The sequence below is a fragment of the Leptonotus elevatus genome, chromosome 20, assembly GCF_054856555.1.
Source record: "Leptonotus elevatus isolate MCC_2025b chromosome 20, RoL_Lele_1.0, whole genome shotgun sequence".
Taxonomy (NCBI): Eukaryota; Metazoa; Chordata; class Actinopteri; order Syngnathiformes; family Syngnathidae; genus Leptonotus; species Leptonotus elevatus.
In genome coordinates this window covers 7,402,564-7,425,899 of record NC_141258.1, presented here as the reverse complement: position 1 = coordinate 7,425,899, position 23,336 = coordinate 7,402,564, and the positions used below count along the sequence as shown (strand labels likewise).

Genomic DNA, 23,336 nt, shown 5'->3' with positions numbered 1-23,336 from the left:
GACATATGAATCAAAATGAGTGTGCAAAAGGTCTGCTGTACATTTGACCAAAAAAAAAAAGACCAATACCATAAAGCACTGTCAATAATTTAATATGACACCAAAAAAAATTCTAATGCACCTTTCCATACAAATCTCCAAGAACACACACGCGCACATACAAAAAAAATAAGTCACTAAATTCGAGATACATTGTGAACTTTTAAAGTGTCAGGTGTTTTCCCAACTCTGACCATTTTGAAAAGTGCTGTGCGAACTTTGGAGCCGCTGGATTTGTTTCCTCAGATGAAGGATTTCTTCCCCTTGTTCTTCAACCTTTTTCTGCAAACCATAGATCACCTGAATGAAGAAAAACACGACGTGAATATTCCACTGCGTTCATTCAAAACCCTGGATTAAGATTAGTCATTTGATTCTACAAAGTTACATACCACATCTTTATTGCAGAAGAGTTCACTCTGTAGAAGCTGGCTGGCTGTGGGCCGCACGCTGGGCTCAATACTGGTCAGCTTCAAGATGTAATTGGCTAGGGCGGGCCATCTGTTAATGAAGGAGTCTGGCATTTTGCCCTCTCTCAGGTCCCCGAGTGTCCGGATTCGCTCCATCTCCGTTCCGAATGGCTGGAAAAGCTCAAGAGCAAGCACCCCGACGCTGTACATGTCCGACTGGGGGAGAAAAGACAATGTTTAGCAAAGAAAAGTACATCTTTTTATACGCGTACTATGTACCTTTGAATCATAATGTGAGCTCTTCAGTTGCTCTGGTGCAGCGTAGACAAATGTGCCAACACCAGTAGTATGTGTCGAATCTGAAAAGTACACCAGAAACGTGATGTTAACTCATTCACTACCATTGACGGCTATAGACGTCAAAAATTCATTTGAACTATTTCTATTAGTTTAAAAAAATGTTCCCACTTTTGTTAACAAGAATATAAAAACCTAGAAAAAAAATGTATTGTACATTTTGAACAGATATAAAATTTGTAATTTATCATGACTTAATTATTGAAGTCATACGATTAATTACAATAAAAACAATTAGTCACCTGACGCGATAAAAGATGCGTCAGGCGATTAAATTTTTTAATTGTAATTAATTGCATGACTTCACTAGTTAACTCACGAATAATCACACATTTTATATCTGTTCTAAATGTAAAAAAAAAATAATAACCCCTAGATTTTCATACTCTTGTTAACAAAAGTGAAAAAAAATGTTAAACTAATAGAAATAGTTATAAAATGAACTTTTGACGTCTATAGCCGTCAACGGCAGTGAATGAGTTAATTTAAACAATTTGCTATTCTGGTGTTAAAATGTGGCAAACAATGAGGTATTACCACTAATGGGAGGAACGACGCTTTCGTGACTGTCTAGTATTAAACCACTGCAGGCCAAACCGAAGTCGCCAATACGAACGTGGCAGTCATGACCGTTGAGGAAAATATTCCTTGGCTGTGAAGAAATAAAGACAATAATCAGCTTGGAGTGTCATTATTTTAAACGTCACCATTTGCACCACTTTACCTTTAGGTCTCGGTGAATGATTCCGCGCGAGTGAATGTATTCCACCCCTTCCAGGATCTTTCTTAGCAGACTGAACGTGTGCTCGGCATTCACACATCCATAAGGACCTGTGAAGGCGATTGTTGGAAACTCAACAAATGTGACATTTGATGCGCGCGTATTTTTGTATTTTCAATACGAAATGGATGCAGAGTGAATACATCTAGAAGCTTGCTCCTCTTTGGGCTCGTAATTCCTCTCAGTCATCCAGTCCTTGAGCGAACGCTCACATAGCTGCATTTGGATGTAGAGCATCAGGTGGAGGTGGACCTGCGCACAACGTATCACGCCAACTTTATTTATAAAGCGCTCGCGGATTACAAACAAATTGTGATGCATTCAAAACAATGTAACAAATCAAATCAGTGTCGTGCTGGGTTCAAAGCCAAGGAACATAAGAGGAGCTTTAAAATGGACATCAAAAGGGGTTGGAGACTTTGGTCTTCTATAGTTTTTTTTCCCACTTTAATTCTGCTCTTCAACATGTTTCAAAAACATTTGCCATTTTTAATTCATAACGTATCAATCCATCAAGCCCATTTAATTTTAAGAGCAGCCAACAAAAATACAATGTCCCTTCTGTGCTTTTGTTTCGAACCAAGGAGCAGCTGGCAGGAGTGCCCGGGTAAAGCGGCTCAACGAGATAAGACCATTTAAAGATTTAAAAACCAATCAAATCCTTTTAAAATGGACTCTCAAGTGCACAGGCCACCATTGAAGACGTGTGCAAAGCTGGACAACCATATATTGGTAGTTTAGACTCTAAATGTACCACAAACTATGACCCTAAAACATTTGGATTATTGTTTTTTTGCTATGGCAGCTCCTTTTGGCCACATGGGGGCAGTGCAACACAAACACAAAGCTTTTCCCAGATGATAAAGAAGATATGCCTGTGAATATTGTTGTACTATCTGTTGCTGCACAGTTTGCGTACAAATAATCATTAGTATATATAGTGATATTTGAATAGCATTGATATAACACCACCATACATAAGTTAGTCCATCTATGTTGTTTCCCAATATGCATTGCTAGCATTAAGCTATCAGACTTTAAGGATAAGTAATGTGGCTATTTTAAATACACAATGTGAAATTCTCTTTGTTTAGACAGCTTGATGACTATTTTGCGTTTTGATGAATATCGGTATCGGCCTTAAAAAAAAAACATATTGATTTATATTTTTATATATATATATATATATATATATATATATATATATATATATATATACATATATATATACACACACGTATCTCAAGGCACAAGTGTACTTCCTTGTCACCAATTGCTACGTTCCTAATTCCACAGAAGAAAACCCAAAAAGGCAACAGTCCACTGTACTACTCGCACAGGACTTGTAATCTCCTGAAATGACACTTTATTTCTTCCACTTGAGTGCACCTACCTCTTTGGGGGGTCTTGCCGTGTGTCTGTTGTTGTTATTATACTGTTCGCACTCCTTTTCAACGCAGGAGGAGTTGTTGTTGTTGACCTCATTGCTGTCCCTGCTGGACTCCTCCTCTAACAGCCCCGACGTGTCCCAACCGACGGCGGGGCATTTGGCGGTTTTAATGGGCGCCCTCTGTCCCAGGAAGACGCAGGGAACGTAGTTCTCGGGGATCCGTCGCATCATGTTCGGACACACCCCTTGACCCTTGTCTAGTGTCAGCGCTAGGGCTTGGGCAGGTGGCCCATTGCTTGGAAGCACGGCGGCGTTCGAAGAACCGTTCGCGTGCGGCTGACTTTGGCTTTGGAAAACTACAGAGAAACTTGAGCTACTGCTGTCGGGGTCCTCGTCAGAACTGCAACAAAAGGGTAATGCATGTTAGATCGTCGGATTCAAAGTTTGCATTTATGCATAATAAATCGGGATGAATTTTTTGCTTGTGTTTGTTAAAAAAAAATTAATGAGAAGAGGGCCTTGTAAAAACATAATTGCATATTAACTCATTCACTGCCATTGACGTCAAAAATTCATTTGAACTATTTATTTTAGTTTCACATTTTTTCCACTAACCTAGAGGAAAAAAAATATTGTACATTTAGAACAGATATAAAATGTATGATTAATCGTGAGTTAACTATTGAAGTCATGCGATTAATTACAATAAAAAATTAAGAGCGTCGGGCAATTAAAATCGTAATTAATCGCATGACTTACGAGTTAACTCACGATTAATCACAAATCTTATATATGTTCTAAATGTACAATAAAAAAAATTCCAGCAAAAAGTTAAAGTTAACAAAAGTGGAAAAACATGTTAAACTAATAGAAATAGTTCAAAATAATTTTTGGCGTCTATAACCGTCAATGGCAGTGAATGAGTTAAGTGCAACATTCAGGAAATGATTTGATTATTTTTGTAAACCGTTAAACCCTGCTATAAATATTTGAGTTATTTTACATGTCTTCTTGAGCAGGTGAGGCCAGTTCAGGTAGGAGATTCTCTGCATCTGCAAAGCCAGACATTGTGCCAATGAACAACTTTTGCCTGAGGTTATTAAACAAGAAAAATGATCCGAGTTCCCTCACCTGTCGTGGGCTGAACGTGCTCCATCCACGCTGTGTGATAGCCGACGACGTTGACGTGCTGCAAACTGGACAGCACTTTCACTTCCCTGAGGACCTATTTCGTAAAGCACAAAGCAGGAACGTCGAAATTATCAGCGGATATTTTGCATGTCAAAAAACTTCCACTGAGCGCTCACCTTCATGCAATCATCCTTTGAGACCTTTTTAATAAGAATCTTCTTCGCGGCGTAGCACTGCCCATCCAGTTTGTTCACCACCTTCGTCACAGGTCATAGAAATGTGGTGACCAATGCGCAACAGTCAAAATAGCCAAATCATAAGCAACGCAGTAATCACCTTATAAACATGTCCGTAAGATCCTTTTCCAATTCTGCCAATTTCGTCAAACTCGCTCAGGTAACGTGACGTCTGGGCTTGAAACAGTCCTTCCTTTAGCCTGCGGGAGGACAAACAACAGCTTAAAACAGGTGATCATTCTTAACAATAATACATTTGATTTGTACGACACTTAAAAAAGTATTGTGAGATGCTTCAAGTATTTTTTTGTATTTTTTATTGAGCATTTACATCATACAAGCATTAGGATTTACAACGTTTTCTTTATAGGGCTGCTCAATTACAAAGAAAATATGAATCCCGATTAATTTGGTAATAATTAAAATCACGATTAGGACGATCATTTTTTGGGGTGCAAAACAAGAAAATGTTTAAACGTAAAAAATATTAAGACAAATCAATATCATTGAAACACTATAATTATGCAAGTTTCTTTTAGACCAAACAAGATTTATTAAATCAGTTACTTTAGAATAAAATAAAAACATGCAACTATATACATTTAAACAAGTCAAAATTTTTAATAGTATTGTATAATATTATATATAATATTATTATTATTATATAATATAATTGTATAATAGTAATCTTTTATTTTTGTTAATTGCACAGCCCTAATATATATACATAAATATACGGGAATAAATTTATCAAAATGCCCTTTTTTTTGTTTCACGTATTTTAAACAACAAGAAAAGTTCACCTTAGTGCAGGATTGTGTGCGTTTGTATCGAGCTGTTGCTGTTCCTGCAGAATGAGAAGACACAATAAATGATACTCAAATCATAAACAATGGCCACAAGAAACAAAACTAGAAATTAAAACAATTGTGGATTTATTAAATAGCAATGCAGACCATGTCAAAAGTAATTTTTTAGATGCCACAAGCAACAACAACAACAAAATGGACAGCGGGCTGCAAATGGTCCCCGGGCAATAGTTTGTGAAATCACTGATCTAAGATATTGATGAGGACTTAAAAAAAAAAGAAAAATACCTGTGGGTACAGTGAGGTGCTAGCAGCATTTAGCAGCTCAGTGAAGGCCCGGTTGTGTTGAAGTCTGACTGTGCTGAACTCGTCGCTTATGGCCAAAGGCGAGAGAAGATTCATTGAAGCCAAGCGCTGGCCAATCACTAACAGAGACAAAAACAACATCGCAAAAGTTCAAACGCCAGTAGGATTTCATTAACATCATGTCAACGTTGCGGTCCGTACCTTTAAATAGCATTCGCGAGCGGGCTGGATTACTCTCGTAAACGAAGCACAGGTGCTCCAGCAGGGAGCCCAGGAGGAGGTGGTTGGGGATGGCCGAGGCAAATTCTTGGACTGACGGGTAGCGTCTACCCGCCATGAGCACTTCATGGTGACTGTCAGTGTCAGAAGCTGGAGATACGGAAAACGGATCGAGGACACGGCAATAGCCCACAAAGATACGAGTGAAACTTCAAGAAAAGTTGGGATATTTTTCAACAATATGTGATTGATTGAACTTCTCTTTAACTCATTCACTGCCATTGACGGCTATAGATGTCAAAAATTCATTTGAACTATTTCAATTAGTTTAAATATTTTTCCACTTTTGTTAACAAGAGTATGAAAACCTAGAAAAACAAATATTGTATATTTATAACAGATATAAAATTTGTGATTAATCGTTTAACTAATGAAGACATGCGATTAATTACAATTTAAAAAATGTAATCGCCTGACTTGATTAAAAAAAAAAGATTACTAAACATTTGGAGCGTCAGTCGATTAAATTTTCTAATAGTATTTAATCGCATAGAATCACTAGTTAACTCACAATTAATCACAAATTGTATCTGTTCTAAATGTACAATAAAAAAGTCTAGGTTTTCATACTCTTGTTAACAAAAATGGGAAAAAAATTTAACTAATAGAAATAGTTCAAATTAATTTTTAACATCTATAGCCGTCAATGGCAGTGAATGAGTAAAAAAAACAAGGTTACACTACAGATATGACACTGACCAACACAAATACACTAACATGACTTGTGACATCAAAAGTAGAATTCTCTTACCTTCTTCGATTACTTTAGCTATTATTTCAACAATGTTTTTTTCTTTTTTTTCCATGCTTCCGTAACAACACCCAGAGCAGCACTAATGAGAATCCTGTTCAATTTTACGGCAAATATGCTCATCTAGTTTATACATATGGGGGCGTGCACAGCTCTCATGCTTATCTTGTGGCCGTCAGACCTCCTGTTCCTTGATGAACAGGGAGGAAGCAAAAGATGAGGTAATATTATAACAAGAATAATCTTAAGGGACTGTCTCAAATTGTTTTTGCGCCTTCTGCCCATAGATAATAAAGCAGCTGAACTTAGTATTACTGACACACAGTATATGCATTAAAGGAAATTGTAATACCAATATCAAACTAAAAATTCATGAGTAAATGAGCGACAGTCTCTATTATGTCGCGGTGGGGGAATATCTTGCTTCTCCGAATCAGCTGAGTCATCATCTTCATTAATACTCCCTAGTTCATGTTCCGTCTTAAAAGGGCTCAAAATCTCAATTATGGTATTTATCTATTTATATTTATATTTAAATATTTATATTTCGTTTTTTCCACCACTGACGTCACCGCTACTGTCAGGTTGATTATAATCTGTACACTTTGAGGTCTTTCTAAAGCGAACGTTAAACAACTTTTTTTTTCTTTCTTCTTTTAAGGCTTTACCAAACATAATGTCAGCAATGTGCACGTTTTTGCATCTCAGATCCAGGAGGCGACTACTGGCTAACACTAGCTAATACTGTGAATAGTCACCTGCTGTTACCTTTACGTGTGGAAACGTTACATAAGACAAAACTAGTTAGAGGAAAAGCTGCTTACTGTCAAAGTGTACTTCTTCGTCCTCTTCGGTGGCAAGACTTGGCAGGCTACTGCAGTCATGATTACTAACGGCTTTAACCTGACGGCTTCGGGGAACAAGAAGCTTATTACTGCTACCAGAACATTCCTCCGACCGCAAGAGCCTGCTGGTGGACGTTAAACTGTACATGTTACTTAGCCATTATAAATCACAGAGAATCGGAGTTAACGTGAGCGACGGCTACCTAAGTTTGTTAAAAAAAAAAACATGGTTACATATTTCTATTATCGGACAGGAACTCTCACGAGTTGCACTCCTAAGTTGGCGGCCATCTTTCTTCAGACTTGGAGGGACTGTCCGCCAAGACAACGTATTACTACAAAATATTATTTGCTTTCATTAAAACTATGAAACGCTAAAGCAAACAAATATGAGTTTAAATTCAGTAAATATACATTTTAAATACATTTTTAAGAAAATAAAAAAAGTAGCCTTTCCCATGACAACACTTTTATTTTTACGTTCAACACTAGCATTTGTACGTACGCCCTAAAACTACGTTTGGCGTTAGCAAGGCATTGAGTGATGAAACATTACATTGAGACGTAAACATTAGATCATCATTTATTTATTTAACATTTATGTCAATTTGATTAGCATTTTTTAGGAGGTGGTTATGATTTAAAATAATAATAGTAATTTCCTGCCACCTTGCCCACGGTACATGTGGTTTTAAAATGCTAAATTTATACGCAGTAATGACGCTTTACAACAGTCCCTCTCACGGTGCGGGACAAGGTGCGTTTATCGATTAAATGTTGCATTAAGAGGTTACATGTAGAAATTATTAATATATGTTTGGGCGTTTTTAGTGTTTTTATTTTTTACAGTTTTGTCAATTAACATTTCTTCTCTATTGCGGCTCTATACTTTTATTATTCGTTGTCGATATGCGTAACTAATACGCAGTGGTGACTGTTTGCAACACTTCGTCTACACTGCGCGGTACGGTTTGAGAGCTCATTTTTGTTTGTTTACAACATCATGGCTAACTTTCGTTTGGCTGTTTTATCATTGAAAACTGGTGAAAAGATAAAACGTTAACAATGGGAACAGCATTTCGTCTCCTATGTTCTGCATTTTGCAACTAAGCATTTTTCTATTTAGAATTAAAACCTCTGGACGTTTTAATAGTGGCTAAATCCTGTAGCATTTTCCTGAAAGATGACGGACACTTGGTAAATTAATTTTGAATAAGAAGAAGCACAAAAAGTTTGCAGTCGTTGTAAAAGCCTATTTTGCTTTTAGTAGTTCGGAACCTGCTGGAGCCATCAAGGCCATTGACAAGCACTCAGTGCACCAAATCTGCTCAGGGCAGGTGGTGCTGACCTTGGCCACTGCTGTCAAAGAACTGGTGGAGAACAGCATTGATGCCGGGGCCACCAATATCGGTGAGAAAGGCAACTGAGTTGGTAAAAGTATTCACATGCTATACTTGTGTAGAAGAACAGATACTTGAAACAGTAGAACTTTGCAAAATGTTCCAGATGTCAAGCTGAAGGAGCACGGAATAGAACTGGTGGAAGTATCTGATAACGGAAAAGGCGTCGAGGAGGCCAACTTTAAAGGATTGAGTACGTATCTGTGAGTTTATTTATCCACTCTACTTGTTAACTGTGAATTTCGCCTGTCCCGCAGCGTTAAAACATCATACTTCAAAATTGAGGGACTTTTCCGATCTCATCCGTGTGGAGACGTTTGGCTTCAGAGGCGAAGCCCTCAGCTCTTTATGTGCTCTCAGGTAAAGTATCGTAAAATCATTGAGCTACTTTAAAGTGCTATGATAATAGAATGTACTTAATTACTTCATGTCTTTTTTCTCACCAGTCACCTAAGTGTGGTGACGTGTCATGAGTCCAGCCCCGTCGGGACCAAGCTGGTCTTTGACCACAAAGGCCACTTGGTTCAGCGGCTACCTCATCCGCGGCAGCAAGGCACAACGGTCAGCTTGCAGCAGCTCTTCCTAACCCTGCCCGTCAGACACAAAGAGTTTCAGCGCAATATTAAGAAGGCCAGTTGAATATTTGTAATTCGCGTAACTCGGTATGATGCGGTGGATTCAAGCTAAATCGATTTTGCTATTTTATCCCACAGGAGTTCACCAAAATGGTGCATGTTTTGCAGTCCTATTGCGTCATCTCCACAGGAGTGCGTATTACCTGCTCCAACCAAAGTGGACAAGGGAAGCGCAACGCAGTTGTTAGTACAAGTGGTAGCCAGAATATGAGAGACAACATAGGAGCTATATTTGGGCCCAAACAGGTTGGAAGATAGCATTTCGCAACGCTCATAAGATGTCAGACTCAGATCTTCTTTTTCTTCTTTTCCGCAGCTACAGAACCTTCTCCCCTTTCAGCACGTGCCTCCTAATGAGAAGGTCCTGGAAGAATATGGACTTGAGAATACGGAGCTCCCCAAAAAGCTCTTTAGGTGAGTAACACTGTGACATCGTGATGGTATCTTGTGATTTTTTTTTGTATTAACAATTAGAAATGTTGGCAGCGTCACGGGGTTTGTGTCACAAGCAGACCACGGTGTGGGAAGAAGTGCCACAGATAGACAATTCTTTTTTATAAACAAGCGACCATGTGATCCCCAAAAGGTATGTCATGGGTTTTGTTGGTACCGCAACAAGTGAGTTTTAATTTCAACCTGAATTTTCTCACCTTGCAGGTGACCAAACTTGTGAATGAAGTGTATCATATGTATAACAGACATCAGTATCCATTTGTTGCACTGAACATAGAAGTTGCTTCAGGTAAGGAAACAGACTTGGATATTTTTGTAGAATGTCAAGGAAATCTTTGACAAATTCATATATTCAGCAAGAAAAGTAGTGCTTCGCCGCCGTCTTGGTGCCAAAGAACTTTGTTGAAGTGGGTTAAAAAAAAAGTGTCGTCTAGACAAAAGTAGTGCTTTGCTGCCATCTAGTGGCATCTATAGGCAGTTTGAAGCATCAACTTGAACTGCATTTTTTTTCTTTCAGAGTGCGTGGATGTAAATGTTACCCCAGACAAGCGGCAGATTTTCCTTCAGGAGGAGAAACTCTTGTTGGCCATTTTGAAGTCTTGTCTCATCAGCATGTTTGAGGCTGGTGTCAATAAATTCAGTCTGAACAATATGCGCATCCCCATCAGCAGTAAGATGCTTTATTTTTATTTTTATTCAGGACTTTGGAAAAAGCTATCTGCAACGCAAATTCTGACTTAATTGTTTTTCAGCAACTGCATCCAAACAATCCGAAGAGAACATGCTAGAATCTGGAGATAACACAGGACTAATGATGGAGAGCCCGAAGGCATCCCCGAACCCGGCTGCGTTTTCAAGTCACCATAACTTTAATCCTGGTGTCAAGTGCAACATGGCAAAAGCTGGCCCAGCACAAAAAAAACTCAAGTCTTTCTTTAAGGACGCTGGAAAAGCTAGCGCCTGTCATGCAGGTGTAAAATCACCCGGTGAACTCACACGGAGTTCAAACACGGGCTCCTCAGTTGGGAGGTCAGCGTTGGATGGCTTCAGGTATGGAAAGGGGACAGTTTGCACTGATAAGGACGTTGTCCTATCCAGTTCGGACCTCAAAACTGCACCAGATAGTCAGAACGGCGACCCGCGTCCACCCGCCTTTGAAGCGGAAGAACCCAGCATAACAAAGGAAGCCCCGACAGAGACAACAAGCAAAATCCACAACGAGTACAGTGAGTGCGTCTCTGTGAGTCCGGTTTTGAAAAGGGCCAGGAAAGAGAACCCAGGCTGCCTGGTGGACGCGCCAGTCAGTTTACAGAAGAGGGCAGTGTCGCTGCATTTCTCCTTGCAAGAACTGACCGGGAAGATGAGGAGGTTACGGGACCGGAGGCGGAAGCCCCAAAATTGTGAGGAGCTTCAATACCGATGCTTCAGAGCCAAAATCAACCCGGGAGAAAACCAAAGTGCAGAGGAGGAGCTGAAGAAGGAGATCAGGTAGAATCGCGTAGTGAACAAGACTTTCGGTTTTGCTTCCGATCGACGTACTTTTTCAACATACAAGCCATCTTTTTTCTTCTTCTTTTCTTTGACTTGTGAGCAAAAATTTAAGATAAAGCCATAAAGGGGCTACTCTAAAATGTGAATAGAGAAAATATTGCTAATATACAGTGTCGTTTTCTTATTGGTATTTCAATTGCTTAGTTTGAATTGTGTGTGTCTCTCTCACTCCCTAACAGCAAAGACATGTTCAAAGAGATGGAGATTGTTGGCCAGTTTAATCTGGGCTTCATCATCACCAAACTCAACTCGGACATTTTTATGATCGACCAACACGCCACAGATGAGAAATACAACTTTGAGATGCTGCAGCAACACACGGTGCTCCAAGGACAACAACTCATTGTGTATGTATCCAAGATGTACTTCTTACACATTATTTATAAAAAAAAAAATTTAAAAAAGGAACTAATATTTTGGGGGGTTTCAGCCCTCAAAAACTTCACCTAACCGCAGTCAACGAGAGCGTACTCATGGAGAACATCGATGTTTTTCGAAAGAATGGCTTTGAATTTCAGATCGACGAAGAAGGTTTGAACGTGATTTTGAGTTTTCAAGTAAAAAAAAACACTTTTCTATTTTAGATAAGTAAACGTATGAAACAATTTCCTGCTCACCGTCAATGTAGCTCAGGTGATGGAAAGGGTCAAGCTGGTATCTCTGCCCACAAGTAAGAACTGGACATTTGGCCCAGCGGACATTGAGGAGCTGATCTTCATGCTGAGCGACAGCCCGGGGGTCATGTGTCGGCCGTCACGCGTCAGGCAGATGTTTGCCTCCAGAGCTTGTCGGAAATCTGTGAGTTGATACATCCGGCGATTTGCATTATTTCTCTTGAATACTTTTCAGTTTGACGTACGTTTGCCCATGTTCTTGCACAGGTGATGATTGGCACGGCACTGAGTGCAAGCGAGATGAAGAAACTGGTGGGTCACATGGGTGAGATTGAGCAGCCGTGGAACTGTCCTCACGGGAGGCCCACCATGAGGCACCTGGTCAACCTGGATATCATCTCACAAGACTGATCAAGAATAAGAGCAATCATACTTCAAGACGAACCGGGCTCTGATTGATTTACTTGATCAATCAAAACCTGACCCCAGTCAGTGGATACTGTATATAGTTTTCTGAAATCCTTTACATTTCTGTTCTTTATATTTTTTACTCGGAAATCCTTTCAAGATGTTATCATTTAAAATGTTTTACATCAACACACACCAATAAACCATGTTTAAGAGAGGTTGTATTTTATTTTTCTGTGTTGCGAAATCAGAATTTTCCAACTAGGCCAGCACAGTGTGGGCATAGTTAATATGTCCGTCTCACAGTTCTGAGGTTACTTCCTAAGGAACAGATAGAGGGTGACATGATTCTGGTGGGTGGACAGTTCTTTTGGTGAAATTAATGGTTAGCATAAATAATCTAGCAGTTATGATGTAGGTTAAGCTAACTTTTACTTTTAACGAAAATTTTTGATTTTTTTCGGGGTTACCTGCTGTGTCACTAACACAGATGCCAGAGAATGTTCGCAGAATTAGATTATTAGAAAAATACAATCAAAAAATATATATATAGTTCAGTCTCACTATATTTAAAAACAATAGTAATGTAGTCAAAATAATTGCAGCATCTTCTCTTATGGTTCCACTTTGCCTCATTTAACATGGCGGCCTCATCGACGTACAATCAGCGCTCAATGCGGCGTTTTGCTTCTCTTTGCCACAATTCAATACGGCGGTTAGATTAACATAAAATAAGTCAGCCCTGAATGCAACAATTACATAACGGACTTAAATATGAATGGGCAGTCAATATTTCATTTGTAAGTCAGTTGTTTACATATATAAATCTATGGTTGCATCTAGTTGCCATGGAAACGAGTTGCTTATTTCCGGTTTCGCGGTCGGGTCCTTCAGGCAGTGTCCTCCCACTTTCCCCTTTTGGACACAAGTTCAATAGAAAATTCTATCGTTTCTCATGACAACATACTACTTTATGAATATTTATCATTCTAAAAAATAAAATCACACCGAGAATGCTCCACGGGAGTACAAATTTAGTAAGATATTCCACGGCTTTCAAACAGGCGCATCACGACGACGACGAGCATCACGACGATGGCTTATTTGAACTTCCTTCGTTCTTTGTGTTAACTTTTCAGAGGTAAATACAATTTAATATTACTATTTTGTGCGTATTACCACAACAGAAACTTAATGTGGTCATAATGTCTCCGACAGATATGAAGGTGAAACCAGAGAAGGGCTGTTCCATGGGAGAGGGACTGCTAAGTTTAAAGGAGGCCATTCTTATAAGGTAAAATAAATAAATATAAATAAATAATAATCATAAAGCATTAAGACACTTAGCAGTTTCCTTTAACTTTTACCTAATAAAATCAAGTCAAACATCTTCTTGTACTTTTTTTAAATTGAGCTACAGTGTGCAGTTTCCCCCACTTTTATGAAATTTCTCCTAAAATATGTTCCTTTATCACATTAATTCAAAAATACAATAATGAAGTTTACATGTATTTTTTAAGGGTATGTTCTTCATGGGAGTTATGCATGGAACCGGTGTCTTCACATGGGCCGACAATGTGACATATGAGGTAGGATATGAAGGCGATAGATAGATAGACAAGCTCTTAAATGTATATATATTTTTTAAATTAGATTTATAGAAAAATTTGCAATGTATTTCTTGTCAACAGGGAGAGTTTGTGCACAACATGCCGATAGGCCAGGGCAAGTACACTTGGCCAGACGGCAGCTCTTATGAAGGTGACGTGTGCAATGGCGTCAGGCATGGCATCGGAACCCACAAAAGTGGCAACGCCGCATACAAAGGTCAATGGAATCACAGCAGGAGGCATGGAAAGGTAACACACAACAACTCTTTTTATATGCTACTACAGAATAAGTTATGCTATTATTTTTGTGGGTGCAACCATACCCTGTCCCTATTAGGGCACTGTGTATTATAACCAGGAGGAGACGTCTTGGTACAAAGGCAACTGGGTGATGAACAAAAGAGAGGGATGGGGAGTACGACGGTAAGACTGTATGTGTATATGATGTCATTAGTGGTAACGCTACCTTCAGTAGATCTTTCAGATTTCTGTCTGCCTTATTTATTTATTTTTAAACTTTGTCCTAACAGCTACCCTTCTGGAAACATTTATTTTGGTGAATGGAAGCATAATTTGAGAAATGGAGAGGGCACTATGAGATGGCTGAACCAAGGACAGCTCTACATTGGGAACTGGCATGACGGAGTCCAGGTAGAGAATTTGGGAACATAAATAAGATGTATCAGTAAATGCTGTTATTGTCGAGCTCACGGAATGTATTAGGTACCACTTTACGATACATATTCAGCTGGCAATTTTTCTGTTCTGGCAGCAAGGCCATGGTACACACGTGTGGCTCATGAAACGAACTGAACCCGGAGCTGAATTCCGTCCCAGCAATCAGTACACGGGGAATTTTTTCCACGGTTACAGACACGGGCCGGGCATCTTTTACTACGCCGGTGGTGCCACCTATGAGGGTGGATGGCAGGACAATAAAAAACATGGGAAGGTGAATCAGATACGTAGTTTTCTTTTCTTGTTCTGATTAAATTTCTTTGAATTCCTCCTCATTGCTGCTCCATGTATTTGTTTTCACATTGTTGTTTGTTCCTACATTATTAAATCAAATGTATGTGTACAAATAATGCTATCATTATATTCTTCACAGGGTTAAAAATGTAGCTAGCTACATGGCTAGCAAGCTAGCGAGCTATTTTATGACTTAACCTTCAGTTTAGCAAATAGCGAGATAGCTAGCCATCAGTCAGTTGAAGCCATGTATATTTACAAAAAAAATGATTTTAAGAAAAGTGCCGACTTTGTATTTATCTTTAGGGAAAAGTTATCCTCAAGGACGGTTATGTTTTCCAAGGACAATTCCTTAATGACAAGATGGTGACCCCCAGTATGACAGCAAACCAAGCGCCCGTTCTACATGGTAAACAGCCTTTTAGCATTATATATATATATGCTAACGCTATATGACACTCATGCTATTGAAAATGAATGAATCAATGTTATTATCTCTTGTGCCATTTCCCATATCAGGCATGGATGAATCTTCTCTTGGACCAGACATGACTGTCAACATAGATTGTCTTTTGGAGAAAATACCCGAGCGAAAACGAGACGTTGAGCACAAACAGGTCAGTTCCCATGCAAAAATTAGCTTTTTAGTGAAGATAACAAATCATTTTGATGCATTACTTGAATAGCAGTTTTTCTCGTATGACTTCATATGAATTCACTGATTAAATTTCCCGCACTCATTTGCTTCGTCTTAAAAGGTAAGCGATGTCCCATTTGTTCACATGTTCCTCGAACAGGTGAGGTTTGTCCTGCTGAGGCACAAGACGGAGCTGAGGTCCATCTACCGTTTCTACAGCCGACTGGGCCAACCTCAGATTCCGGGCGGCGCCTTCTTGCTCTCCCGCATGCAGCTGTGGCGCCTGTTCAAAGACTGTTACATCCACCATTGCGGCGTCAGCCTGGCCGAGCTCGACCTTTACATACGAGGTGAGGTGAATTTGTGGATAGGCGAGCGCAAATATGCCAGATTGATTAGTTTCACGTTTTTCAGTATTACATTTTTAAATTCTAATTTAGGGCCAATGCACAAAGAGTGTACGTACTATTTTCATCTAAATAACGCAGGAGGTTGATCCGTTCCTAATTGATTTCCTCTCCTTTCGCGTCAGATAATCCAGACCCGGCGGAGGTTCACTCCCCCTTCAACCCCATCATGCTCAGTCGGTTCCTCAGCTGCCTTGTGATCATTGCCTACCACATCTACCGCGACGACGTGGAGTAAGCGACCGAGTAGTAACGAACAAAAACAAAAAGCTAAGCTTTTGCAGACTTTTCTGCAACTTTTCCTCCATCACCAGACAAAACTGTGCAGTTTTAAATGTAATTAGTAACATGGGTGGGAAAAAGTCATCTCTGCAATCCTATTCTGAAATTGTGAGAACCAAACTCTTTTTTGCAGGTTATCAAATCACCTACTGGCGAAGTGTTTCACCAAGCTGTTGTTAAATGACATATTTCCACATGCCAAGAATGTCAAAGGTAGGAAGATAAATAATACATTTTGGTAGTAGCATGTTTGCCTCACAGTTGACAGGTTGAAATTTAATAGTTAAATGTTTATGTCATACACATGCTGTATTTTAGAGTGGCAGCAACAAAACAAAAAAGCCGTTTTAATTTTATAAATTATATTTATTATGATTAATTAGCCACTACTCTAGTCCATTCTCAAATTGATTTTTTGGAGGGACTTACTATGAAGTGTAATTGCATGTCCACTACAGTAGGTGGCAGTGACACTTTTTTTTTTTGGTCAGTGTGCAGAGGGGCACTTACAATTTTTTAGACACAAACAAAAGATACTATTTATAGTCATTGCGGAGCCTTTGCTAGTTATGATTAACTAGCAATGACATTATTAAATAACTAGATTGTTAATACAACATAAAATAAATGGTTAAATACTGTATTTTTTTCACAATTTTCAATAAATCAGTTAGCCAAATTTGAACTAAATACAACTAAATCATAGATGTAAAATAGTTTATTTTGATAAAACAATAAATTTTTATTTTATAATAATTTAATGATTAATTTGCCAATTATTTAATTAAAAGAATGTTACATGCATTTAATTTTACTTATAATTGTAACTTTTTTTTGGGGGGGGGGGGGGTGTCCAGGCTTCCTGTTCAAGCCACCAGAACGTACAATCGTGGCTGTGGACTTCCTCGCGAAATGCTGGAAGGTGTATCAGGCCTACTGCAGGGTCAACCCAGCCCCCAGGGATGACAGCACCATGACAAACCGCCACATACTATGGATGTATGAGGTAGCACGACGGTTTATGCCACGAGGGAAATCTGTATTTCATATTTAATGACGTCACCAAAAATGATAAGATGCCATTTCCGTCTGCCGTACTAGGATCTCAATCTTTACGATAGCGATTTGACCATCGTGAGGGTCATGGACATCATTTCTGCGGAGAGCCTCGATCCCAGCAACCGATCCGTCTGCATGGAGCATGAGGTAACCATTGATTTGCTGACCGTACGTGTGGATTTGGCTTATTGCTCTTACTTTTGCTACAGATTACATTCCTGGAATTCTTTGAGGTACTTCTTGGTTGTGGTGAGGTCAAGTGTCAACAGGTCAGTGCTTTTTTTTTTTTTTCAACAAAAGGAAATGTTTGGGAACCAAAAAAAAAAAATCCCAGTCACTTATTTTACTATTGAATTATACACCATAAATCATAATAAGCCAAACAAAATGTGCTCAACAGATGACAGGTCCTTACCCTAAGATAGGACCATCCCGATCTTCTTCAGGTTTGTATACACACAATGTTGTCTTTCTTCAATTAAAACACATAAGGACGCGTCATCACACGTACTAAAAACTGTTTTGTTTGTTTTTCTCCAGCATTAGCACGTCAGTGGCAACAAACGCTGGCCCAAGACCGCGAACTGGATGCTTGGAGTCATAAGATCCATCACTTCTTCAAACATATGTTCTTCCCTGCTGTTGACCTTCTCCACTTATTGTGATCAGCAGGACGCAATATATATTGAAACACAAGAGGGCGCGCTTACTCCAGCCCTTTCTTTGAAAACAACAACTTTATTGTAAAACCAAACAAGTTACAAAATAGAATTTTTTTTTTTTTAATAAAATGCCCACCATGTTTTGTTACCTTACAAACAGGATGGCGGAGTGAAGGACATAAGGTCATTGGGGCATACAGAGGGGCGTATCCTGTCCCTGGGGTTCGGTGTAAAGAGAAACAAGGAGTCCTCTGCCGTCTCAGCCTACACAAAATATGCACCAAAATAAACATGGTATGAATATTAAGAAAACCTACCAAGAACAAATCATTTTTACTGAAAGGTTAGAAGAAAGAAGAAAAAAAAAACTGTTTGAACCTGTGCGACGAACGGGGAAGGTGCAATGGCGGCCTGTCCCAATGCGAGGGAGCTACGAGTCACTCTTCTTGGAGTTGTTGGATAGTTGGTGCGGGGAGAGGCCTGTGGCGGCGCTGCGGCACTGAGGCGGCTGGATCGTCGCACGGAACCTGCGGTCAATTCGCGGCATTGCATCGCAGGTAGTTTTAATGGAACCGCCAATGTAGGGTCATCATTTTTTGACGAGCAAATACGTATACAATTCAAATGCTTTTGTTTTTATATACAAATAGTACCAAGTTATGAAAATGGTCAAAACTTTTCTTTCACGCGTCTTAGTACACGCGAGTACTTTTGCCACCTCTATTTCAACGACAACAACACACCCCCAGATCAGAATCGGTCTCAGCATTACCGGGCGTCTTGGCTGGGCTCTCCACACGGAAGAAGCCTCCGTCGAAGACCACACTGTCAGACCGGCGTTGTGCTCTTTGAGGGGATGGGCGGGGCTTATCATCAGTGGCGTCTCCTGCTGCAGCGAGGGCTGCTTGATTGTGAAGAAAATTATTTTGTTAATCACAATCATTTATGTTTTGGTCCAAAACAAGAAAATGTTTCAACGTAAAAATGATTAAGACAATACAAATTATTTGATACACTATAATTATGCAAGTTTGTGGATGAAATTAAATTTATTAAATTAGTTATTTTAAAATAAATATAAAAAAAAAAGGTGCAAACGTATAAATTCAAACAACTCAAAATGAGTATTAATAATCTTGCGGTTTTTTTTACGATGATGCAGATTTTGTAGTGGAGTGTAATAATTGAACCTGGACGAATTGCACAGCCCTACCTGCCGCCTTTGCAGCTTCTGCCGCCTTCTTCTGCGCTCTCATGGCCGCTTTCAGCGCAGCCAGGCCAGACTTGCCTGCCTTAGTTACTGGTGGCTTGGCAGGTGCTGCTGCGGGTTTCTGTTGTGTGGAAAAAAATAAAAAATAATAATAATAATAAATCAATGTACTTACTGTGCAAATGAAACGAATGCAACAATGTAGAACACACAGGGTTTACACTAAAAAAGGACTTCAATTGGTCACCTTAACTGCTTTCCTCTGCCGAGGCGGCGGCGGCGGCTTGTGTTCTTCCGCCCATCCTCGCGCCTCCGCTTCCTTGATGCTGTCAAACTTCCCGTGAACGTCTTCAACCTGACAACCAGTGCTAAAGTGTTACACATCTTTCGGTGCCATTTAGAGAGAGAAAAAAAACCCCACAAGATTGTGCATGGTGAATTAACCTGGAAGTAAACCATGTCCCAAAAGCCTTGCAAGTCGCTGCAGGTTGTGATCTTCTCCCCTCGGCGCAGATCGCAGTCATCCACCAGGCCGCTGAACTGTTTGAAACGCTCTTTCATGAGCAGCCTGGCCTGGCCCACCGTCGTACAGATGAGGCCAATCACTGATCACAGACATGGAAGAAACGCCGCCAGTGTTTTATTTGCACGGGGGGGGGGGGACTAATGGAGCGGCTGGTTCACTTACTCTCTTCAGGAATGGACTTATCGTCAACTCGTGTCTCCCACTGAGCACACATAGATGTCAGTCTGTCCGTCTCGTTGGCCATCTCCGACCTGGACGTCATGAAAGGACATTCACAAATTGACGCATGCATATATATATTTTTTTTTTAAATAGAGGGAACACACACGGGATGCGTTCCATTCGGTGAAAACTGCAATATTCGCAGGGGATATGAACAGAGCCCAGAAGCAAATAAAAAATAAAATAAAATCCTATCTTCAACTTTCTTCTATATTGTAGACCGGATCAGAGTTTTCTGCAGGTATCAGCAAATCTAATTTAATTGTTTTTAATGTAACTGAAAATGTAATGCCCACGTATATTCTGTTTATATATTAGCGCTGTCAGCCGATTATTTTTTTTTAGTCGTAATTAATCGCATGATTTCCATGGTTAACTCGCAATTAATGGCACGCTATAGCCGTTCTAAATGTACAATAAAACATTTAAGTCCCGCACATTCTCGCTAAACTAAAAAGTGGGAAAATATGGTTACCAAATACAAATGTGATTGTATCTTTCAGTTAACTGATTCGGTCATTTTATAGGAAATAACTCAGCTATTTGAAGGTATAAAGATATACTAAACGGTTAAAAAGGAAGTGTGAAACAGAGTCAGGTTTGTATTGAGGTAATTTTTCTGCCACCTGGTGGCATTAGCGTTTCATGTTGAACATTGGTGACAGGAAAAGTACATTTTTCTTTTACATGATTACCGTACATCAATTGTATTTAAATTGTTTATGTTTAATGCCATTTAAGGCCTTAATTTGATCAAAATCCACTTAATGATGACTTAATGTCCCTTGAAAACCCTGCAGATTGTCGTGATGTACAAGATGCCCCCCCCTCCCCCCACACACACACACACACATACAAAAGGGGGGGGGGGGGACCAAGTACACAGCTTTCAGCTTGGTTACCTGAAGTACGCCACATCATGTTTTGTTTCAAAGGGGCTCTTTGGGGTTGGAGAAGCTGCCCTAAGAGGAGGAGGAGGAGATTTGGGAGGAGAGGATTCCCTTGGCTCAACCTGCCGTTCGTCAACCAATAGGGCGGCGGCACCGACATTGACGTGCGCCGGTGTCAAGCACCTTGCCGCAGACCCCGGGGCAAGAAAGCGATCTGCTGAGCGAGGCGTAAGAGCCGCAAAACTGAAGGCCGCCACGCCAGCGGGAGCTTTGAACAAAAAGCCCTCCGGAGCGAACGAGGAGGCCTCAACCGGGCCTTGGTCCACTACGGCATTGTCCTCCTCGCGACGAGCTTCCACATCGTCCTGTGGACGAACCAATTGAGACATTAACAATCATTGCCAGTAAAATTCAATCTTAAAGGCATGACGCGTGTCAGAAATGCTTGCCTGGAACACAAGAGGACGGACGTCGTCGTGCTCGTTCTTGGCTACACAAAAGATGCATAGTAGACCGATTAATCTCATTTCATAAGGGGAGCAAAACAGCAAATTTGGCAAATTCCACAATTCTGTACCTGCGCAGTTCATTTGGCTTGCAGAAGGTCGTGGCATAGGGGAAACAACGGCTTGTCTCCTTGCGATTCTCTGGTCTAAGTGAAATAATATACATATTGACATTTTCTCTATTTCAAAATCACAAATGCACTCAGGAGTGCGAGTACGGTACCTGCAAATGTGTCTTTTGTGTGCTTTGGTTGATCTTTTACTGCTGCTGCTGCTGCTGCTGCTGCAACAGGCCTGTTGGCTGATCTGGTCGACGCTCCACGTACAACAGGCTCCACTACAACGCAAATAGGGAAACAATGAAGCGCGAAGGGAAAGTATTTTAATTTTGATGTTGTTATGTCCCCTTTAAGAAAATACAATGCACCTTTCTTTGCTGCCATATTTGATTTGTGCGTCTTCAGGTGCTGTGAAGAGGAAGACAAAAAAAAAAAAGTACAGTTACACATATACTGTTAGGTACTACTCTAATCTGAGAATTTGAAAATATATATATATTTATATATTTTAAAAATCACACCTGCTGCTGCTGCGCCATTGAACGGGTGACTCTGCTGCTCTGTGATGGTGCTGCGTTTGTTATGGTCTATAATGAAAAAGTATAATCACAGGTGAAGTTATTACAAGACCACATCCATTCACTGATTAAATGTTTACAGGCAATATTAGGTAAGGGACAAATGAAACTGCCTGGCACTTTTGCCAAAAGCCTAATCAGTAAACAAACACTGTTCAGCTCAGCTTCTTCACAGTTGGCTAGCCCTATGTATAATAATAATAATGATAAAATAAACCTTACCGCTTTTGCTTTGGTTGAGGCCACCAATGCTAGAGGCTTTAAGAAAACAGAGTCTTTAGGACGATACAGGCCAGTCTTAAACACTGCCTTGCGGTCACGCTGTTGCTTTTGCTTCTCTTTTTCAAGTGTTTTTTTCTCTTTCCAGCGTGCAAGCTGTTTGAGTCTCTCTTTTCCGGCCTTGTCTGCAGACAAACATGATTTCAGATGAAGCAGTTCAGCAAAACGAGATGCACCTTTTACACTCAATAAGACGGTGTGTGTGTGTGTGTGTGGGGGGGGGGGGGGGGTTAGGTGGGGGGGGGGGGGGTTACAAACAACTTGAGTACCTTTTGCTGATTTCTCCTTGAAATTTGTTAGGTCGTTCAGTGTTGACGTCCTGGTCGCAACAGAGGCATCCAGGTACGAGGTCTCATCCTCCTGGAGATTGTCCAACTGTCTTCGAGCATCCAAAACCCGTTCTCGATTCTCCTTCTGGTTTTGACTTTGTCTACGGGTCATTTTGACCCTCAGCATGGTCACACTGCTGTCCCGGCGGCGTAAATAAGAAAATTGCGGTTCCATGGTAATGCTGAGGAAGAACAGTGGTGGTCAAAATAAATACACGAGCTTGTAGACGTACGTATAATTTTAAATTCGACAGAAAACAGTGTTGAGTGTTCACCGCCTCAACTGGGTTAGTTACTAAGGGACCACAGTTAGCTTTCAAGATTCTACAAACGGCGCGATTAAAACCTCGAAAACCAAAGTTTCAAAACTGTGTGGCAAATAATTAGAAATTCATCTTACCTTAAGGTTAATAACAAATATAGAGCGTACAAATAAACTCAACCAGCCAGCTCAAAGGAAATGCGTAGTTACGCCTGTTAACTGTTTGAATTCATTTGAAGGATTCGATTGGCTGGTCATCCTTAAACTGCTGACTTTTCATTGGCTCTGCGATTAATCTACTTCCGCTTCAGACTTTTTTTGTTGTTATAATCTTTATTAAACAATCTGTCGAAACAAACATTAACTATTTTGCGAGTTTTCTTGTTTCTAGTAGCAGATAGTGAACGTTATAGAGCCGCTTTAGAAGCTATAAACATATTCACTTTTTTTT

At 40.0% G+C, this 23,336-nt stretch overlaps 4 protein-coding genes across 7 annotated transcripts; 2 read left to right on the top strand and 2 right to left on the bottom strand.

Annotated features, from left to right (window-relative positions):
- Positions 1 to 76: 76 nt before the first annotated feature.
- On the bottom strand, positions 77 to 7,660 carry eif2ak1 (eukaryotic translation initiation factor 2-alpha kinase 1). 2 transcript variants are annotated; one of them, XM_086064913.1, is made up of 15 exons: positions 7,314 to 7,660; positions 5,661 to 5,828; positions 5,442 to 5,578; positions 5,148 to 5,191; positions 4,445 to 4,544; positions 4,285 to 4,365; positions 4,109 to 4,202; positions 3,981 to 4,029; positions 2,981 to 3,377; positions 1,731 to 1,839; positions 1,531 to 1,637; positions 1,344 to 1,458; positions 729 to 808; positions 432 to 665; positions 77 to 339 (listed from the first exon to the last, which is right to left on the bottom strand). In XM_086064913.1, the coding sequence occupies exons 1-15, from the start codon at positions 7,480 to 7,482 to the stop codon at positions 211 to 213; spliced, it is 2,013 nt and encodes a 670-aa protein (XP_085921039.1). In that variant the 5' UTR covers positions 7,483 to 7,660; the 3' UTR covers positions 77 to 210. The 2 variants fall into 2 exon arrangements, with proteins under 2 accessions (XP_085921039.1, XP_085921040.1); XM_086064914.1 differs by lacking the exon at positions 7,314 to 7,660 and adding an exon at positions 6,490 to 6,671.
- Positions 7,661 to 8,062: 402 nt separating this feature from the next.
- pms2 (PMS1 homolog 2, mismatch repair system component) lies at positions 8,063 to 12,613 on the top strand. 2 transcript variants are annotated; one of them, XM_086064912.1, is made up of 15 exons: positions 8,063 to 8,531; positions 8,605 to 8,744; positions 8,841 to 8,927; positions 8,992 to 9,094; positions 9,181 to 9,364; positions 9,448 to 9,615; positions 9,686 to 9,783; positions 9,856 to 9,955; positions 10,027 to 10,111; positions 10,340 to 10,492; positions 10,575 to 11,310; positions 11,553 to 11,720; positions 11,804 to 11,904; positions 12,002 to 12,171; positions 12,255 to 12,613. In XM_086064912.1, the coding sequence occupies exons 1-15, from the start codon at positions 8,518 to 8,520 to the stop codon at positions 12,396 to 12,398; spliced, it is 2,451 nt and encodes an 816-aa protein (XP_085921038.1). In that variant the 5' UTR covers positions 8,063 to 8,517; the 3' UTR covers positions 12,399 to 12,613. The 2 variants fall into 2 exon arrangements, with proteins under 2 accessions (XP_085921038.1, XP_085921037.1); XM_086064911.1 differs by having other exon boundaries at positions 8,064 to 8,531; positions 8,602 to 8,744.
- A 666-nt stretch (positions 12,614 to 13,279) lies between these two features.
- Positions 13,280 to 18,981, top strand: rsph10b (radial spoke head 10 homolog B). The gene is made up of 17 exons (XM_086065340.1): positions 13,280 to 13,536; positions 13,614 to 13,689; positions 13,916 to 13,984; positions 14,087 to 14,254; positions 14,343 to 14,428; positions 14,536 to 14,656; positions 14,778 to 14,957; positions 15,284 to 15,386; positions 15,497 to 15,594; positions 15,775 to 15,964; positions 16,147 to 16,255; positions 16,437 to 16,516; positions 17,161 to 17,309; positions 17,405 to 17,509; positions 17,572 to 17,631; positions 17,763 to 17,808; positions 17,903 to 18,981. The coding sequence occupies exons 1-17, from the start codon at positions 13,409 to 13,411 to the stop codon at positions 18,025 to 18,027; spliced, it is 1,893 nt and encodes a 630-aa protein (XP_085921466.1). The 5' UTR covers positions 13,280 to 13,408; the 3' UTR covers positions 18,028 to 18,981.
- Positions 17,995 to 23,142, bottom strand: dlgap5 (discs, large (Drosophila) homolog-associated protein 5). Of its 2 annotated transcripts, none has more exons than XM_086065339.1 (16): positions 23,024 to 23,142; positions 22,564 to 22,805; positions 22,238 to 22,419; positions 21,959 to 22,024; positions 21,806 to 21,845; positions 21,602 to 21,715; positions 21,450 to 21,524; positions 21,322 to 21,362; positions 20,885 to 21,237; positions 19,923 to 20,011; positions 19,679 to 19,839; positions 19,482 to 19,589; positions 19,238 to 19,355; positions 18,797 to 18,925; positions 18,403 to 18,551; positions 17,995 to 18,288 (listed from the first exon to the last, which is right to left on the bottom strand). In XM_086065339.1, exons 2-16 carry the CDS (start codon positions 22,796 to 22,798, stop codon positions 18,175 to 18,177), a joined length of 1,974 nt encoding a protein of 657 aa, XP_085921465.1. In that variant the 5' UTR covers positions 22,799 to 22,805; positions 23,024 to 23,142; the 3' UTR covers positions 17,995 to 18,174. The 2 variants fall into 2 exon arrangements, with proteins under 2 accessions (XP_085921465.1, XP_085921464.1); XM_086065338.1 differs by having other exon boundaries at positions 18,001 to 18,288; positions 18,797 to 18,928.
- Positions 23,143 to 23,336: the final 194 nt, after the last annotated feature.